This window comes from Myotis myotis, unplaced genomic scaffold, assembly GCF_014108235.1.
Source record: "Myotis myotis isolate mMyoMyo1 unplaced genomic scaffold, mMyoMyo1.p scaffold_m19_p_2, whole genome shotgun sequence".
NCBI classification, from domain to species: Eukaryota; Metazoa; Chordata; class Mammalia; order Chiroptera; family Vespertilionidae; genus Myotis; species Myotis myotis.
In genome coordinates, this window is record NW_023416324.1 from 45,479,547 (window position 1) to 45,500,794 (window position 21,248).

The window sequence follows — 21,248 nt, forward strand, 5'->3', positions numbered from 1 at the left end:
TTGTGGACTGGCCTAGAAACCGAGCCTTTCTTCATACATTTGAATGTGCACTGACATACATATTTAAGCATAATTCATTTATAACCATGGATCTGTCTGTAATTCTCTCACAGGTCTGATTCCAATAATATTAGTACTCATAAATAGGAAAATCAAAGGTATCTTTTTATATAAAAGTATGGAATAAGAGCAATGCTAACATCACTGAGGATTAAATGTCAGGCATCAGGCTAACACACTCTACATTTATTATCTTTAAATCCTCCTAACACCTAATGAGATATTATTTATGCCACTTTACAAACAAAGAAACTGTGGCCTCCTGAGATTTAGTCTGATTCAAAGTTACTCAGTTAGTAAACTGCAAAGTTGGGATTCAAATCAAGCTAGAACTACTGAGTAGGTGAAATAAGGAGAACTAAAATTACAAAAATTTGCCATATGATAACGAAAAACATGGAAGAAAACAACACTGCCCCCAAACACCACTTATTATCATAATAATAAGAGCTACAAGAATGTGGCATCCCGTATTCATGCATTTTCTTTCTTTTTTTTTTTTTTTTTTAAGATTTTATTAATTTTTGACAGAGAGGAAGGGAGAGAGATAGAGAGTCAGAAACATCGATGAGAGAGAAACATCGATCAGCTGCCTCCTGCACACCTCCTACTGGGGATGTGCCCGCAACCAAGGTACATGCCCTTGACCGGAATCGAACCCGGGACCCTTCAGTCCGCAGGCCGACGCTCTATCCACTGAGCCAAACCGGTTACGGCCATGCATTTTCAAAATCGATAAATTTCTATAACATTCTCCTGAGTCAAAATAGAGACCGCTATTTCTCCACAGAGTGGGCTTGGATCTCTACGTTTCTATGACATGACTTTGTCATTTAAAAGCAGGTGGCAAACACGGGCAATGACTCCAAATTTAAAGGATATTGAAAAAGGCTTTATTTTGTTGCTCAGTTTGGCTTTCACCTTCTGAAGGCAACAGGCTAAGTTTAGTAGGTTAAGCCTCACTTTAAAAAAAAATGGATTGTGTTGTTCACAGACGCACTGTCCTTTTCACAACTTGGCAATCTGACCAAGCCACAAAGTGACACTGTATTTCTCACTTCACCTCAGCATCACATTGGAGGTGGGGGTGGGGACAGAGGCAGGCCACAGCCGCAGGGTGAATCACACTTGTCAGAAGTTCTAAACAACTATGATATTGAGAGGTGCTACTTATTGAGCCTATAACTTTGTGCTTTGCTCATTTAGTGCTGATATTATTCAACTTCACAGATGTAGGGGAAATAAAAACTAAGTCTCCACAGAGGGCAAGCATTGTTCCTTGGTATCCCACAGCTCATTAGTGACAGCAGGAATAAACCACTTTGCAATGAAGAAAGTGAAAAGTGAAACTCTCAAAATTCAAGTCACTGGCCTAAGGTCAAGGGCAAGTAAGTGGCAGAGGCAGGGCAGAACCCCAGGGTCCACACCCCTCTCCACTCAACGGAGCCATCGGGGCAGAGACACCTGGATCTGCTTCTGGGATGGTGTACCACCAAAACCCACGTTGGGCCCGGGCAGCAGCCAGTACTCACAGCACTCCTGCGCCGCCCTGATGCACAGCTCCTCCGCCGTGTACTCCCCGCTGCCCAGCCGGAGGGGCTCCCTGTCCGACAGATAGAAGAGCACTTCCACCCCTGGCTCAGGGGCCTCCAGGTTCACCTCGGTCTTCTTGGAGCTCCGCATTTTAGCACAGAAAGCCATGGCATTGCAGTCCTCCTTTATATTTAGATACTGTAAGGAAAATAAGACTCTGGTCATTCCATGTGCTGAAAGTTCCAACAGTAAAGCAAAGTGTTACGAAGATGAGCAAGCAGAAATTTGTGGTACTGGGTAAGTACCTCTCTCTGCCCCTTCCCTCCCTGAAAATCAAATGCATCAGGGCTTATGACACGTGAAACTACGGAAAATAATCAATTACACATTCTAATAAATTATTTATTGTCAGACCATATTCTCAAAAATCAGAATAATTTTAGACATGGTTTAAATTTATTTTCTCTATTTGCACACAAGCTATCATTGGAAAATGTGGCTCATTCTGGAACCACTGATGCTAATGATACTGGCATTGGTGCTATCTCTACTGGGATAATTTTACCTCTGAATAGAGCTATGGCATGAATCACACTGTCTTTTAATTTTATATCTATCTCCCACTAAACTGCAAGCTCAGTAAGGTAGAAATCATGTTTATCTATCTCCATGCCCCCAGAACCCAGCCCAGGGCTGGCTCTTACCTAGTACACACAAAATGACAAGTAATTCATGTTCATAAACCACATGGAAGGGTCATGAAAATTAATCAAAGGAGCCAGGTCCCCGGCACCCCATGGGCAGGCAAGAGGATGGGCAGCACGCTGTGGCAGCAGAATGAGGGTGGGCAGCCTTGCTTTGACAGAGTCAGAACTCTTTGGTGAGAAGCTTGCAAAAAGTCATTTATCTGAGACTCCTAAAAAGGGAGAGCAGCTAGGGTCAAAGAGCCAACCTCAGCAACCTAGTCTTGGGCAAGGCCAGAAAGGAGAGGGAAACCCCTACACATTCTTTCTTCCCCTCACCCCAACACCAATGGCCTACAACTTAATTTCCCTCACCAGAGGTCACAACTTTCCTCCTGCCTGCCAGCCAGCCTTCACTTAGCCCCCAAAGTAATGTCTCTGAAACACAAGTCAGGTCCTCTAAAGGCCCCCACTATCTACAGACCAATCTCAACTCCTAACAGAGGCCCTCTGTCACCTGCCAGCTAGCCTTACTAGTCTCAGCTTTTATCACTCCCAGCCTCTTCATGCCTCACACCCACAAAGCTGCCATCTTGCTAATTACCTCCATCCCCATCTCTCTCCCCAATGCTGTTTTTCTCACCTTTCTGCCTTTGCTCATGCTGATCCCTATACCAAAAATACCTTTCCAGCTCATCCCTCTCCTGGCAAACTTCAATTTCCTTTAGAACTCAGCTCAGATGTTCACTTCTCCAAGAAGCCACCCACCTCTGAACCTCCATCCTGTTCCCTAAGTTAGATGCTCTCTCCCACACTCACCTCATTGCACTAACGTCACCTTATTCATGTGTCTGTCTCTGTCTTACTCGCTTGCTTGTGCTGGGAGTTCCGTTAGGACAAGGACTATGCCATTCATCTTTGTTTCCCACGTATCTAACACAGAGGCTTACATGCTTGCAGAATAACCCAAGGAGGCTCCTCAAAACAAGACAAGTCATATGGGACGGACAGCAGTCATAGTTGTCTTCACCAAATTCATGCGCTTGGTCTATTAGCTGCCTCAGTGAACTAAGACAGTTACAGGAGGGGCGTAAGCTAGGTATGCCTCAATGCTACAAACTGAGAGTCATTCAGTTTTACTTGTTTAATCTCTAAAATGAACCTGAAAACCAGAATCTCCCAGAAACCAGGCTGAAAGACTAAGCTCATAACTTACTTTGAGGTTCAGATCAACTATTAAACAAGAAAGTTCTAAAACTCAACTCTGATTACCCAAATTGACCCCACAATAAAAAACAGATATGGAGAACAGAGTAGCTTAAGTCTGCTTCATAGCGTGAGATAAACCTTTGTCCTGGAGATTCTATACAGACATGGCAGGAAGAAGTCAAAGATGGTGTTACCCTTTCACCCTGAGGAGACAATCAGGCAAGCATACATAATTATATATATACAAGATGTGGCACCGTTTGAAATAGGGGAAAAAATACAACCAACAATGTCCAACAGGAGAGGACTACTAAACAAAATAGCAACAGAGACACCACGCAGCTGTTAAAAAAGTAGACATAAAGCTCTATGAACCAACACTGAAAGGTGTCTATGACATACTACAAAATGAAAAAAGAAGCACAGAATGTACATTTGGTTATACATATCTACAATCTGGAAAAAACATACAATACAACTAACAGTAGTGAATGTCAAGGAGGGCTTACAAGGGAACTTTAACTTGTACTTTTTACTCCCTATACTTTTGTAGTCGGGAATTTTTTTTAAGGCAGAACATTCAACATTTGAAATGAACAAAAATTAAAATACCGATATTTAAGAACTAAAAAATTTCAAGATCAGTTTCATTATTCTTTTTAAAAGCTATTTTCCTTTTTGTTTTTAACATGCAAATGTACATACCTGCATTTATTCGGCTGTCCAATGTCCCCCAAAAGCAACCTGGATTTTCTTCTCTGCTTTCCAAAGCCCGTTCAGAGCTGAGCTACACAAGGACAAATAAACAAATCAGCTGCAGAGGTAATTGCATCAGGAAAGAAGAGGACGCTTTCATTAAGGAAGCAGCCCAAACCATAAGCGGGCAGGAAAAAGCATTTGGGAGGAAGAAGGAAAACAACAGAAAACATTGATGAGGACACCGAGAGGACAGAGAGGCAGCTTGGGATGTAAACATCAAAGAAGATGTGATTCTGGTTGCTTCAGAAAGGAAGCCAGGGACTTTTGCTTCCTGGCGCAGAGTGCCCTGTCCAGTGCAAGAGAAGGCTGTGCACCTTCCGTCAACAACCTCTCTCCTGAGGCTGTGAACAATAGTTTGGGACGCCCAAAGATGTGCGCTTATTTCCTATTTCCATTTCCTTTAGAATTACCCTCCTCCCAAAGCCGGCTGCCCTTCGCCTCATTTTAATGGTGAGCCAACATAGGGTATGCTGATGGGGAAAGGCCTAGGAATAACTCTGCAATGTTTTCAGTTCCCCATGTAGTTTCTGAGTCATTCTTATTTGAAAACTTAGGTAGCAAATAAAGATCCCATGCTACTCCCTGACCTTAAGTGCCTGGTCCCATCCTAACACACCTAACACACACACACACACACACACACACACACACACACACACACACCTACCTCTACATTACTTTAACAACTTCCCTTTGTTGTTTCTCACAAATTCTCTTTTTTACCAGTAGAATCAAATTACTGCTGCAAATAAGGAACAACTACTCTTAGTGATTTGAAAGTGGTTTCCAAGTAAATACAGGTTATTGTCTCAGTTTCCTGCCTATCATTCAACACATTTTATCAGCATGCATCTTTAGGAAGAGCACGGTCCCAGGTGTAAGGTGGCAGAGTGGCGGGGCACTGGAGAGAATGACGTGAGGCTGCAAGGCCACCATTCCCACAGGACCTGACAATCCAAGTGGGAGATGGCACAAGGGAAAACATAAAAGCAATCTAAAATCAATAGTGTGTGTCACAAGGTCATCTTCTGTACCTCTAGCTAACTCTGGTGACTAACACTGGTGAAGGCTAATTTGGGAAGGCTTTCTGCAGTGGGTGAGACTTAAGCAAAAGCAACAATAGGAGGCCAAGCAAGGAATACAAGTATGAATTTTGATGTGACAACTTTGACTTGGCTATTTTAACATGGACAATTTTAACATGGTTCAAAGAACAGACCACTAGACTTTTAGCTTTTAAAATGTAAAATAATCAATTATTTTAATTGAGTGAATAGAGACCCTGCCCTGCATCAAAACAGGAACCTGATATTAGCTACATGCTAATGCCTTGCTTTTGCTCAGAAGCAGGGTTTCAAATGTCATGTTTAGGAGACTCACTCAACAAATATGTTTGAGCAGTTCTAAGTGCGAAAATCTAAACTATATCAAGAGGCCACAATGAAGAACAAGAGTGATATGATCCCTGATTACATGGAGCTTATGGTCTACAGGACCAATGGAATCAAACAAAAATGCACAGAAACGGGTAATTATAAAGAGCTTAAAATGCCCTGAAGAAAAAAGAGAGCTCATATAAGAGCAATATGACATAGCATGGAGTTCAAGAGGGAAGTAATATTGACCTAAGTTGTAATGGGTATCTAGGGAGGAGTGGAGAAAGCAGTCTGGGTGAAGGATCAGCATGTGCAAAGGCCCTGTAAGAAATGAGGAACTTGCCCTGACCGGTTTGGCTCAGCGGATAGAGCGTCGGCCTGCAGACTCAAGGGTCCCAGGTTCGATTCCGGTCAAGGGCATGTACCTTGGTTGCGGGCACATCCCCAGTGGGGAGTGTGCAGGAGGCAGCTGATCAATGTTTCTCTCTCATTGATGTTTCTAACTCTCTATCCCTCTCTCTTCCTCTCTGTAAAATCAATAAAATATATTTTTAAAAAATCTTTATAAAAAAAAAAAAGAAATGAGGAACTAGTCTGGCCTCTCCAGCTGCACAAACAGGAAAATCCCTCCAATACTCCTTTTTACATGTGGACAAAGACCAGCACTAGCCGGTTTACAGGCCTGCCAACAGCATGTCTGGGACCTTTCTACCCCAGATTTCTTGCAGCACGCCACTATAATCTGTTGCCGAGGATGAATAAAAATTAACCAGATGAGCTCCATGCTTTAAAGCATTAAGAAGCCCATCTCAAACCAGGAAAGGGACACATAATCAGAGCCTTTTAAAGCAGGAAGAGACCTGTAAGTTCCACTGGTGCAGGCTCTTAAGAAGAGATACAACATAAAATTTTAGAACTCACAAAGCATTTTAATATGCACCATCAGATCACATGTTCCTTGAATTTAGGAACAGTGGGGTTGCTCTGGGCCTCATATAAGATTCGAGGTTCAGACTAAAATCACTAAGATTCTTCTAGAATTAGGATTCTATGAAAACCTGTAATCAAGCAGAGTTTGGTGTTTCCATTACAGTGTTCTTTTTCCACAGCAAGCAACATTATGTTGAAATCACATTGTACCTAATTTTCAAACTGATCTCCGGTACTACTGGACAGGATAAAAAAAATGGTATCAATTTGTGATACTTAGCTTAGAGATTAAACTCTTTGGGAAAACAAGACCAGCCAACAGAATTTCTAGACAATATGCATTACTATGATGTTTTATATGCTGATTCAATAACAAAATCCCTACTCGTAGGAAACTGACATTCTAACGATAAAAATGTTAAAAGCACTTAACATAGACGCTGGGCATCATCCTAAGTGCTTAAACCTCGGTCTGCTGATCCAGTTCATATGCAATGACAACTGTCCTCACTCAGGATAACAAGTGGTTTTTGGTGCTGCAGCATTTGTGTAATGGCTTCATTCAAATAAACATTTCTTTCCAAAAAAACATACACGAAAACAGTATGATCTAGCTACTTATTTTTACAACAGGTACAAAAAGAGCAAGATCCATTTATAAATACTTTGGATTATTCTAAGAAATCAATTCAAGTTTCTTGCTATAGGATACAAAAAGAAAATCTTTAATGTTAGAAAAACTGACCAGATGGTACCGCACAATGCCCTTTAAAAATATCATGATTCACTGGGTTCTATTCTCAACTCAGATGAAAACAATGAAGCTCAGAAAACAGGATGGATAAAAGTGAGTAATCAAAAGGTTTTGATGACAGCAATGAATTCATCCACCTAATTCACTCATAAATTTTCAAGGATTTAAAAGAAAACATCTTTTCTTTCCATGAGAGAGGACTAATTTTGTGGCTCAATCTTTTAGATGCTACTTAACATGGAAAAAAAAAGAAATCAGGGAAATTTTGTAGATTCTCAGGTTGTTGTTTTTTAACTTATGAAAGTCTTATGTGAGAGAGAAGTACATCTGATACTTTCTGAGTGAGGGAAAAGTAATAGAAATAAAACCTAGTCTTGTGAACCTGAACAAGGACTAAACTGCAATAGCGGGGATATCACTATTTTCCAAAATGCACAATTCCAAAGTATCTACTTCTGAGAATACTGACACCCTTTTATATTTTCAAGGACATCTTTTGAAATACAGGTATCTGTATAAGGAAGAATATACAATTAAATTTGGAATAGTGGAGAAAAGAGACATAAAAACAGACCATGTTAACTCACAAATATGACCATCAGACTATTAGTGCTTCTGGCCAAAGGCAATTGCCAGATTTATATGATGAAAATAGATTGGATGACAGTTAAAATCAGTGACAATCAAAATATAATACTTTGGGTACCTGATTGTTTTTACTAAGGAAACCGTTACACTTCCAGTGAATTACTTTATGTGTGCATTAAAGAAATTAAAACCTTTAATCTCTTAAGTAGAAAATACAAAGAAAATGTTAATGAATTAAGGTATGAACTTAGGGGAAGAAATTTTAAGAAATGTTATTAGAAAATATCCTGAATAGAACCAGAGTCACAGAAGCATCAAACAGACTGTCCAACCTATGAGGGAAGGCAGGGGGTGGGAGGGTGAGGGGGTAAGAGATCAACCAAAGGACGTGTATGCATGCATATAAGCATAACCAATGGACACAGACAGTAGGAGGGGGGGTGGTAAGGGAATGTGCTAGGAAGTGGGGGCGGCTGGGGTAAGGTCAATGGGGGAAAAAGGAGACTTATGTAATACTTTAATAAGGAATTTAAAAAGAAAAGAAAATGTCCTGAAATCAGCTGCTTAATACCTTAAGAAATTGTAAGATTAAAGATATAAAGCCTTGCCCTAACCGGTCTGGCTCAATGGATAGAGCGTCAGCCCACGGAATGAAGGGTCCTGAGTTCGATGCCAGTCAAGGGCATGTACCTTGGTTGCAGGCTCAATCCCCAATAGGGGGCATGCAGGAGGCAGCTGATCGATGTTTCTCTCTCATCGATGTTTCTAACTCTCTATCCCTCTCCCTTCTTCTCTGTAAAAATCAATAAAATTTATTGGGGGGGGGAAAAAGATGTTAAGCCTTAAAAAAAACGATTTCAGCAGGCACCAGTCTTACAGTTGGTGAGGAAACTAATACAAAAAATACAAGCTCCTAAAAAAAAAAAAAAAAAATACAAGGTCATAGGGGGCAGGGATTTTTTATTCTTTCGTTTAGCGCTTTACATATTAAGGGATCAATAAGCAGTTACACAGTTGTTCAATGAAAGATTAAGGTGACAAATGAAGCAACATATGCAACGGAAAATGCACCCTAATCCAGGGTGCCTGGTTCTTAATGACTTGGTACACAAGGCAGGAGATGTGAAAGTGTTCAGACAAGTGCTAAAGCAATATAATATAGGCTTTATGGCAGAAGATGAAGGTGGGCTGTGCGCTTGCTCAGAAAAATAATGAATAAATAGGAATTCTGAGCAAAAGCCTGGTCACAAATCAAAGTCTTGTTTCACAAATCTCAGATGGCACAGAACAGCAGCTAAAAGCACGAGCTGGCGTCATCCAGACCTGAGTTTGGATCCCACCCTCCCCACTTACTAGCTATTGTATCCTTAGGCAAGTAACTTAACATCCCTAAGCCACAATGTTCTCAGCTTTAAGTGGAGGGATAAAATAGTGTAAATCTCACAGAGCTGTTAAGAGTTAAATGCATTAGTGCACATAAAGTGCCTAACAAATTTAGCAGGCAATAAGCATTCAGATTTTGGGCATAATTTCTGTTAAACTGATTACAGCTTGATGGCATACAGTTCCAGCCAAGGAGAGCGAACATCTAATGCATGGAGCTAGGCACCTGTACTTAATTCCCATAAAAACCATGAGAGGTTTTGGGCCAATCAGTTGGGAGTGCCAGGAGTCAAACATGTGACTCCTGGTTTCAAGGATCTTGCTCTTCCCGTAGGAGGAAGACTAACTGCTTTAAAATGCTCCCATCACCAACACCATTGTCTTCTCTGCCCTTTTTCGTACTTTTGATAGTCTCCCATCAACCTAGGAGACTGGTCTCATTCCAAGGGCCTTCCCTCCAGAGACTGCCATTAAAAAAGCCATTAAAATGCCCCAGCCTTGCCTGCGCCCCAGCACACAAACCAAGGTGCTGCTCTGGCACCACTACTGCAGCGTGGGGAGAAGTCCTGGTGGCCCTGGCACAGGCCCACCCCACGGGGGCACAGAACCTCCTAACACACACACACACACACACACACACACCTCCTAACACACACACACCCCTCCTAACACACACACACACACACCTCCTAACACACACACACACACACCACCACCAAGACTGGGCAAGCGACTTTGCTTCCCTTTCAGCCTCATCACCAGGGCTTCATGTCCACGGCACCTTTGAACGTGACTTGTGCCTGTTGCTCCCAATGCTTTGCCAAGACCCAGAATAACTGTTCTGATCGAAGTATCACAAGATACTCTGCAAAGCTGATGGATTCCAGCAGAGGACTAGATAATATAAATACAAAATCTGCTACTTTTTACCGTAAGCAAGTCAGAATTATGGCTTTTCTATATGCCACTCCTGCCACACAGAATAACTCACTTATAACTATAGCAGCAATTCCAGGAATACCCCAGAACTGTAAGTGCTGCTGCATTTACAATAAACTTCTAGAGATGCTCAAGCAATCAATGACAACTCGATGGGCCAGGGCTCTCTGTACTGCTCCCAATGAGCCTGCTTTCCCTGAGAGGGTTTCTGATCAAAGTAAATATAGTACTCTGCTTAATTAAAGTCAATAAGTGTCCTTCCTAAGAACTTCATGTATCAAGAAGCTTTGCTACTTTTTCTTCTTTTACCACTAATCTATATATATAAAAGCCTAAGCGACCATCACAACTGAACGGATGACCGAACAGGCTGCATGGGGCGACCAGGCCGGCAGGGGGGTGAGTGAGGAACAACCAAACGACTGAACAGCAGGCTGCGTGGGGCGACCAGGCTGGTAGGGGGGTTAGTGAGGGGTGACCAAATGACTGAGTAGCAGACTGCAAATATGGCAGCACCCACAGCCAATAAGGAGGGAATATGCTAATTGACTGCCACGCCCTCAAAGATGGCGCCCACAGCCACAAGATGGCCGACAGGGGAGGGCAGTTAGGGGTAACCGAGCCGGCAGGGGAGGGCAGTTAGGGGTGACTGGGCCAGCAGGGGAGGGCAGTTAGGGGTGACTGGGGCAGCAGGAGAGGGCAGTTAGGGGTAACCGGGCCAGCAGGGGAGGGCAGTTAGGGGTGACCGGGCTGGCAGGGGAGGGCAGTTAGGGGTGACCCGGGCAGCAGGAGAGGGCAGTTAGGGGTGACTGGGCCGGCAGGGGAGGGCAGTTAGGGGTGACCGGGCCGGCAGGGGAGCAATTAGGCGTTGATCAGCTGGCAAGGGAGCAGTTAGGGGGCAATCAGGCAGGCTAGCAGGGGAGCAGTTGGGAGCCAGCAGTCCCAGATTGTGAGAGGGATGTCCGACTGCCGGTTTAGGCCAGATCCCTAAACCAGCAGTCATACATCCCCCGAGGGGTCCCAGATTGGAGAGGGTGCAGGCTGGGCTGAGGAACAATGCCCCCCCCCCCACCCCGTGCACAAATTTTGTGTACCCGGCCTCTAGTACAACTATAAGGTTGTTGAAGAGCACAGAATAGTGGTAGCAGAAGTGGACACACCAAACATAAAGGGTGGGGAATGGTTTGCCATCTTATGTGCTTTTAATCATTCTTGCACCATCACAATAAAACCTTGCACTTTAGAGCTTTTAAAGGTTTTCACATCTATAACCACATTCGAGTCTCACAGCCACCTTCACAGATGAGAAGATTCAGCTTCAGACTTTCCCACGGTCAAGTGGCCAGTGAGTGGCGAGACCAGGCTCAAACACACTTCTCAGCCTCCACCTCACTGCCCTTTCAGTTTGGCACACTTCCTTAGGCAAGGCATGGGACGTTGGGGGAATCTAAAGAAGTGCCCCAATTAAATCTAAGCCCACCAAACCCTTACAGTATACTAGCAGCTGGCAAGATAAACATATACAGGGGGAACCTCAAAAAAGCGGATGTGGAAGAGATGCCGAGAGACAGGCAGTAAAAACTACAGGAGTCAAGTGACCAGGGAGAGTGGAATCTGTTTCAAGCCTTGAGGATTAGAGAAGATTTTAAAAGACAGAAAGAAAGGTGCAAGGGTTCTGAAAAAGGGCCAAGAGGAAGGAAAACAATGAGGATGAATGTGCAGGAAGGCATACGCAGACCAGGAGGGACCTGCAGGAAAGAGGGCGATGGTGGAAAGGTGTGGGACAGTGGGTGGGGGACAGTGTCGGTGAGCCAGCTCCCTCCTATAGGGAACAACAGAAACCACCCATCAGAAAGCGGCCCAGTTCTAGCCCAGTTCTGCCAGGACCTGCCTTACCTAGAGCAAGTCTCTAAAGCAGCAGTCGCCAACCTGTGGCCCGCAGACCACAGGTGGTCCGTGAGGTCCGAAAGGTTGGCGACCACTGCTCTAAAGCTCTCTGAGCTCAAATCCTGTGCAAAAAAGTGCTTATATGTCTCTAAGGACCAAGGTCCTTATAGAACAGAATCAGTCAGAAGCCTGGGGTCACCTGAACCTGAGTTCAGATTCCAGCTTTAATGTATGTGTGACATTAGGCAAATCTTTCAACCTGTTTGAGTTTTCTGTTTCCTCTGTAAAACTGAATCAATAAAAGTATCTACTTTATCGGATTGTTGTAAAGATTCAAAATTTCTCTAAATCTCTTTTTCTAAAGTAAGTTTTTGACTGGTGCACACTCAAAAAGCTCACAGCTTTTTGGTTTCTCTTGTTCCCTATAGGAGGGAGCTGGCTCACCGACACTGTCCCCCATCCACTGTCCCACACCTTTCCACCAGTGTTCTTGCCCTAATCGGTTTGGCTAAGTGGCTAGAGCGTTGGCCTGCGGACTGCAGAGTCCTAGGTTTGATTCCGATCAAGGGCATGTACCTTGGTTGCGGGCACATCCCCAGTAGGAGGTGTACAGGAGGCAGCTGATTGATGTTTCTCTCCCATCAATGTTTCTAACTCTCTATCCTTCTTCCTTCCTCTCTGTAAAAAATCAATAAAATATATTTTTTTAAAAAATGGTTTTAAAGAAATCAGTGTTCTCTAAGTATATGCAAGGCTTTAAAACTTTTAGATTAAAAATAATAATAAGCCCTATACATTACAAATGTCTGAAACTATATTATGCTGCACCCTGACATTAAACTTTTCATTAATCTGTATGCTCAAAATGTCATGGTGCAAAGACATCGAACCTCTTGCTGATGAGGCATATGACAAAGCCTGAAGGTGCCTCACTAAGTAAAATAAACAAGCAAAAACTCATCACAAAAAGCCCGTGAAGCACAGCTTGGTGGGAAGAAAAGAACACAAGACAAGATGTATCAGCAGAGAAGAGTTTGATTGACTGCCAAAGACAAGACACACCCAACCAAAGCAAAAAAGCACTTGTTCAGAGAAAGTGTGAGGTTGGGGCGGGTGTAGTAGACCAATCCAGAAGACTGCCGGGAAAACCAGTGTGGTAGAGTTCAATCTTGAGGTCAAGAAGACCTGAGCCAGGATACCAGCCCTGCCACTTAGTAGCTGGGTGCAAGTCACTTTTTAATTTTCTGTGGCTGTTTTCTCAGTTGCAAAAAAGAATTAACAGCAATTCTTTTACGAGACTGTTTTAAACTGGCATATATAATAGCATGACCATTATGCAGGAGGTGAGACTTGAACTGGACCTTTAGGAGATGGGGAAGATACAAACAGGATGAGAATAGCAACTGACTAAGGAAAACCCTCCAAATCATGGAAACGTGAAAAAACAGCGAAAGAAGAAGGGGAGATGGTGTAAAACCCACTGGAGACTGAACAGAAGGTTTGTGTAGAACAGAAAGAAATGAGAAAAGGGAGAAAGTTAAGGCCAACTCACAGTGGACCACAAATGCCCACACAAGGAGTTTGGACTTTCCTTTGAAGAGACAACCCTCAAGAAGAACTTAAATCCCCAGACTCATATGAATTCTTCAGAAACAAGAAAGTCCCCCTTGGATGAGAGTGTGTGCTGTATGGGGGTAGGGGCTCTCAGAACAAGGAGATGATGTGGGGCGCGGGGAGGGAGGCTTAGGGACACTTGAAATTCCAAGGTAGAAAAATAATATCCTTTAAGTATTATAAATGAATCAAATAGTTCTTGATGGACATGAAGGCATGATACACTGCACTCCCTACTCCTTGCCTACCTTGAAGTGTGAATATCCCGAGACAATAAAAGTTAACTGAGCAAATAGTCCCTTTGCTACCAGTAAGAGCTAATTTGAATATTCATTTGGGGACTCCATACCCTAGCCACACCTTACTATACACACACACACTCGCTCACACAAAGAAGAAACATGTTTCTTAAATAAAAGAAAAGTGAGAAGCTAGTTTTTTTCTACGAAATACACTGTGAATGAGTCAGAGAAAACTTTCCCGAAGCTTTTTCCCTCAAGACTGAGAGCACAGGCAGGGGGCGGGGAACCAACATTCTGCTGGTGATTCATCCTCCTCCACCGTGCAGTCTGAGGACTACCCTTGGGAGTCCCTCTCAATTATTTTTGTAACATCTTGTCCTTGATTAAAGGGAACACAGAGTCAGAAATAGGAGGCCAGGAGGTCATGTATTACTCAATGGAGTTGTTTATCCCACCCTGTTTCCCTATTATCCAGAATTCAGTGCTCTAACTAATTGATAGACATAAGGCACTAACCATGTTTCCAGGGATTTAAATATGGCAGAATTCCCCAAAATCACATTGAACGGAAATTTATTTGTCTTTGATGATTCGGAACATTGTATCAGACCTACTTTCTCAGGCCTTCGAATCATACTTTTGACCAATTTTCATTTCACAAAACTGTGCGGGGTGAAATGGGGGTGGGGGAACCCAGTTAGTAGAATTTGCATAAATAAGTTCCCCTGTATATCATCCATTTAAACAGACAGTCTCCATGAACTTGCATAAATGTTTTATTAGTTCACAGAGCTTTCTGATGTGTGTCCAGCCAGGTGATCCCTGAGCATTTCTGGTCTTGGTCAAGAGAACACTGCTTGTACCATGTACTACTACACTTGTACACATGGCTAATAAATAGCAGAAATGCAGGTCTTCTGATGCCAAGTCTCACATGTCCCAAACTGCACAAAAATAAATGTAAATGAAGGAACCTCTGCCTTTTTAGCCTTTCTCCAAATGAATGCAAAAGAGCAAAGTTGGCTCAACCGTTAATAAGGATTAACTAATCAAAGTCAATAAAAAAAGTAATACAATCATATACTTTTTACAGCTTACAACAAAGCACTATTACTCCTCAATAATTTTAAGTAAAATTTATCTTATTTTACTCAGAAGCAAACGAAGGCCTAGAGACATCCAGTGACTAGTGAAAGGTCACATATATTTATTAACTGGGACTCAAATCCAAGTTATCAGGAAGCAAAGAAAATGGAAACAACTAAAGAAAAAAATGACAAATGATCATGGTGAAAAGATCAAATTTCACTAACAAATTAAAAGAATGACATTTCTATGTATCTAATCAATAAAGGTGGTAGATATAAGACTGGATTAGGTAGAGGCATAAATTACCATCATCTTCAAACTATGAAAGTTATTTAGACTCATGTTAATAACAATATGCATTCAAGAATACAGAAAAGTATCACTGAACATAAAATCTTTCTCCCCCTACTCCCCAGAGTCACTCTTCAATTTTTTTTGGTGCAACCTTCCTTGAGGACAATTTGGCTCCACATGTCAATTTGGACTTAAAATCCCGGTTTTGTTTCAGCAACTGCAAACTATTTTAATGAGGGGAAAAAAAAAGCAGGTTACAAAATAGCACATAGAGGATGATCCTAATTATGCAAATAATCCTAGAGAGAGAAAAATGATAGAGGACGGGGACTACCATAAGAAAAATTACCTATGTTAACAGTGATTATCTCAGGTGCTTGTGGGATTAGTGATTACTCGTTTTGCATGCTTTTTAAGATTTTCCAAGTGTTCTACAACAACTGTGTGATACTACTCTAATCAAGAGGGGAAAGTAATTCCCCTAGGGGTTCAGAAGAGCCAATTCCTAGTCTACTATTTAAGCCATCATATCAATAACTCACTCTGCCTGCTGTTATTTTAATTACTAATGACCTGAAACAATTAAGAGACGTGACAAAGCACAATGTAATTATTTGCTAATGAGATATTAAGTGGTCTGACTTCAGAGGAGAGAGATTGTCAGACAGGTAAAGAGCAGAGGTGAGCTCCATTCCAGGTGAAGACAAAGGTGTGATCAAAGGCATCAGGCAGAAGATCAGCAAGCCTGTTTTGGGGACAGTAAGCAGAACACAAGCTTATTCATCAAGAGAAGCAGGAGACAAGACTGAGGAGGTAGGCTGGGGTCAGACTGAGCAAAAGAGATGCTGGTGCAATGGAAAAGGGGCCTGGGAGTCACGGACTGCTCACACAGCCAACTGGTGAGTAAGCCACAATCAATTGTCTCCATCCACCTCTCTCCATCATCCAAGATTTATTTCCCTCTCAAATTAGGGCAACAGTCTCCTGAAAAGTTCCTGCCTTCTTTCTCATCTGCCTGTACTGCAGCCTCCACAATGCAGCCAGTCACATTTCTAAATTGCACATCTGAAATCTTACCCTTACTCCTTTATTTCCTACTCTCTTAGGAAAAATGGCCTTCAGGGATACCTGCGATCTAACCTCCTATGGCTTATCACTGCTTGTATCCTGAAATCCAAATGTACTGAGTTATGTGCAGTTCCTGTCATCGGGCACACACTTTGTCCTCCAAGCCATTGCCATCCCCACTCATTCTTCAATTCACAGCTCAGGAATCATCTGCTCATCCAGGCTTAGGTAGCACTTATAATCCTGCTCAGTAACTGTCTGTAGAACTGTCTCTTCTCCACCATCTTTGTGCCCCACCACCTCACCCTTTGAGCCCCCAACCCCTATGAGAAGGAGAAAGGATGTCAGGGACTGTAGCTGATATCTGGCTGGTATGCAGCACCAAAGAACAGTGCACAGAGGACAGCAGATATTCAATAAATGCTTGTGGAAGAGATAAAGGCTTAAGTGAAACATTTCCTTTAACAGGATGCCTTCCCTGACCATCCCCACTTCCCTCCAAAAGTATTTACCTAATCCATGTGAACACTATATAGCTGCGTGTATTTCAGAAACCGTTTCATAATAGTAAATGTTACATGCCTAACTAAATTGTGAAAAACTATTTAAATTCGTATTTTTATATCTCCTCCCACCATTTTACCCATGAAGGAGTCCACACCCTATTCTTCTTTCTAATAAGGAATACCATACCCTAACACAAGCATGTCAAACTCAACGGCTATCATGGGCCAAATAAACAAGGTTTAGGTTTATGTGGGCCACACAAAAAACAAAAGCTTCAATTTTCATAGGAACGTAGGTTTATTTCAATAGAGACATGCTGAATACAAAGGGCTGAAATAAATGAGTAATTGTTAACAAAATAAAAGAACATTTTAATAATAAAAAATAATAATTTTTATTGAATATTAACTTAACAGACACTGAATAAACTGCACAAATTAATAAGCATAACACAAATAAAACTATTTTTCTTGTTCTCCGAAAGCAAAATATTTCCTGTTGCGCACACCAAACCAGTCAGTGTAAGACTAACAACGTGGTGATCGGCTGCGAAAATATTCACTGCTGGTATTAGTGGAGAGAAATGGTGCGCCTGCATATAAGGTGCTTAAGGGAAATGAATGCAACACTATTATAGTAACCAGTCATTAGTGAATGTTGTAGTTCGTTATTAATAATTATGTATAACAGGATATTATAAAAATCAAGTTACAAAATTTTTATTAAAATGTTTATTACATAGCATTATATTGGCTGGGCTGAAAAAATATTCATTGTGGGCCCCATGTGGCCCGTGGCCCATGAGTTTGACATGCTTTCCCTAACATTTCTCAATGTGCTAGGAGTTATCTAAAATAATAAAGTCTAATATAGTACGTCAAATCAATATTATTGGGCTGTCAAGTAAAAGAAACAAGTTCATACAGATATTAAGCAAATGTTGATTTCTCTTACAGAATAATCAATGTTAAATTGTGAGCCAAAATTATAGTTTTAAAATGTTCTCTTATTTATAATTATACTAAAGGCCCGGTGCACGAATTCATGCACAGGTGGGGTCCCTAGGCCTGGCTGGCAATCAGGCCAATCAGAGCCAGGCCGATTGGGGTCTGCCGCCCAGGGGCAGGAACAGGGCATGGGAAGTTGGCCGTCAGCCCCAACGAGGGAGCCAGCCCTTGGCCCCCCTGGGAAAGGTGGTGCATCCGCCGCCACCCACCCCAGGTTCCCCAGCAGGGTTGGGAGAAGAGGCAACGGTTGCCAGGCCGGGTGCAGAAGGAACAGATGCCAGATGCCAACACACCGGCCAGCCGCAGGAGGTTGGCTGTGGGAGCGCACTGATCACCAAGGGGCAGCTCCTGCGTTGAGCATCAGCCCCCTGGTGATCAGTGCACGTCATAGCGACTGGTTGACCAGTCGTTCTGGTAGTCCAGTCGCTTAGGCTTTTAGATATACAGGTTGCCCTATGAAGTATTTAAATTTATATGTTAAGAATACAATTCAGTGGCTTTTCATTTATTCATAAAATTGTACAACTTACACTGCTATCTAATTCTGGAACATTTTCATTACCCCCAAAGAAACCCCATGCCCATTAGTAGTCATTCTCCATTCTCCTCTGCCACAATCCCTGGAAATCATTAATCTTTTTGCATATTCTGGACATTTCATATAAATGAAATCATATAAGATATGGCCTCATGTCTGGCTTATTTCACCTAACAATGTTTTCAACATCCATCCATGTTGTAACATGTACTAGTATTTTATAGCTACATTGCATTCCATTATTTGAAGGCATTTAAATTTTAAAATCATTTTAGAGAAATAAAATAGTAGAGGTAAAGAAACTCCTTGATTTTAAAAATCACCACAGAAAGCACAAAGCAGTACTATCAGGGGTGTATTCTTTACCACAGTTTTCTCATTTAATCTTGATAACAACAACCTTGTAAGGTCATTTCCTCAGATGAGAAAACAGGGGCTCATAGAGATTACACTGCCAAATGCCATTGCCAAGTGTAGCTAGTAAGTGGTAAAACCACAAAAGCGAATATATTCTCCTCTCAGCAGTAAAATCAGTCCTACTATTTTGTGCCATCCGTAAAACTAAGCAGCATCTTCCTGTTAAGAAGCTGATAAAAGCTAAAGGACAATGTTCCAACCCCTCATTCATTTGCTCATAGGAGTTTTAAACTCCTTTGCCCAAGCTCCACATAGGGTCTAGGGATATAACATGAACACTGAGGATACACAGTGCCTTTATTTACAGAGTTTTTTCTTTTAGTGTATTGTGTTACAGGATGCTAAAATAAGATTCTTGAGAACATTTAAAAGAAAAGAATTAAAAGGATGACGGTGAAAGTATGAGGAGAAAGGATGATCTACTAACCAGAAGAAGATGGGGATGGATGGGCAATAGAACCCCTCAATTAAGAGGGGGTGCTAGTTGTATGCCATTATCCTTTCTCACCCTCTTCAATAATTTTTAGCTGTGCATATGGATGCTCACAATGAAGACTACAAATGCCAGCAAGATAAAATCATGTGAGTAAATTCTGGTGAATGGGATTCAAACCAAGTGTTGTATGGCAGCTTCTTTCCAAGAGGCTAGCATATGACCTTTGCCCCTTTTTCTTAATCTCTTCTGAGATTAATGTATACAGCCTCTAACTTGTTTAAGGTGAGCTTCCAATATGAATGGGATCATGAAAGATAGGAGGATTAAGTGGCAGGGCAGGAAGCCCAGTGGTCAGGTATAGAAAGTTTAAAATCATACACCTGGGTCCTAAATCTGACTTTTCATTCAGGAGGTTATGTCAACTTAGACATGTTTCTAAATCTCTGAGCCTCAATTCCTTTATCTATAAAATGGGCTTTAATAAATTGTGTTGGGAAAACTGGACAGACACAAAAGAATGGAACAGAACCACTATCTTATACTCAAAATAGATTAAAGAGTTAAAAATAAAACTTGAAACCATAAAAATCTAAAAAAAAAAAAAATAGATGCAGACTGAGAAGAAGATACCATATATATGCCATATTTCACTTATATGTGGAATCTGAAGAACAAAATAGAAACAGACTCATAGATACAGAGAACAGACTGATAGATGCCAGAGGGGAGGAAGGATGGAGGGTTGAGTAAAAAAGGTGAGGGGATTAAGAAGTACAAATTGGTAGTTACAAAATAGTCACAGGGATGTACAGTAAAGCACAAGGAATATAATCAACAATACTGCAATAACTATGCATGGTGCCAGATGGGTACCTGAAATACCAAGGGGAGTACCTTGTAAAGTATATGATTGTGTAACTGCTATGCCGTACACCTGAAACTAATACTAAATAATGTTGAATGCAAACTGTAATTGAAAACTAAAATAAAAATAAAAAACAGGTGGTAGGCTCCTTGACATCAGTCTTAGAAATGATTTATTGGATTTGACAGCAAAAGCAAAAACAAACAAGTGGAATTACATCAAACTAAAAGGTTTCTGTGCAGTAATTCTACTTCTGGGTATTAATCTGAAGTAAATGAAAACACGAACTCAAAAAGATATCTGCACCCTCATGATCATAGTAGCATTATTTACAAAAGCCAAGTCATGGAAAACAACCTATATGTCTATGATGAATGAATAAAGAAAATGTGACACACACACATCTACACTAATAAAAGAGAAAAATGGTAATTGGCGTACGGCGCTACCCTTTTCATTGGCTAATCAGGGCTATATGCAAATTAACTGCCAACTAAAATTGGCAGTTAACTGCCAACAAGATGGCGGTTAATTTGCATATGTAGGCACAATGCAGGGAGGCGAAAGGGAAAGCAGGAAGAAGTCCCTTGCCACTGACAGTGATCGGAAACCCAGGGGGGAGCTAAGAGCTGGGGGGCAGGGCAAAGGCGGCCCCAGGGCCGCCTTTGCCCTGCCCCCCAGCCATGATCGGAGAATCAGGCGCCTTTTCCGCCCTGGCCAGTGATAGCAGGAAGTAGGGGTGGAGCCAGCGATGGGAGCTGGGCACGGTCGAAGCTGGCAGTCCCGGGAGCTAGGGGTCCCTTGCCTGGGCCTAAAGCGGAGCCCGCGATCGCGGGGCCGCTGCAGCTGCGGGTCCCCACTGCCCTGGCCGGACGCCTAGGCCAGAGACGTTAGGCCTGGGCAGGGGCGGAGCCTGCAACCGCGGGGAGCTGGGGGTCCCCTGCCCAGGCCTAACACCTCTGCCGGAGGCCTCAGGCCTGGTCAAGGGGCCGATCCGGTGATTGGTGATCGGAGGGTGCTGAGGCATCAGGCCTGGGTGGGGGGCGGAGCCGGGGATTGGGGGGATATGA

General features: G+C 42.4%; 1 protein-coding gene across 2 annotated transcripts in view; it reads right to left on the minus strand.

The window, feature by feature from the left end:
* The window catches only part of JAK1 (Janus kinase 1), a 136,230-nt gene that overhangs the window by 49,054 nt on the left and 65,928 nt on the right, over positions 1 to 21,248 (minus strand). For both annotated transcript variants that reach the window (XM_036347932.1, XM_036347931.1), the window contains exons 2-3: positions 4,191 to 4,272; positions 1,593 to 1,791 (exon numbers count right to left, since the gene is read on the minus strand). In XM_036347932.1, coding sequence (XP_036203825.1) covers positions 1,593 to 1,791; positions 4,191 to 4,196 — 205 coding nt within the window. In that variant the 5' untranslated portion in view covers positions 4,197 to 4,272. The remainder of the gene's footprint in view (positions 1 to 1,592; positions 1,792 to 4,190; positions 4,273 to 21,248) is intronic.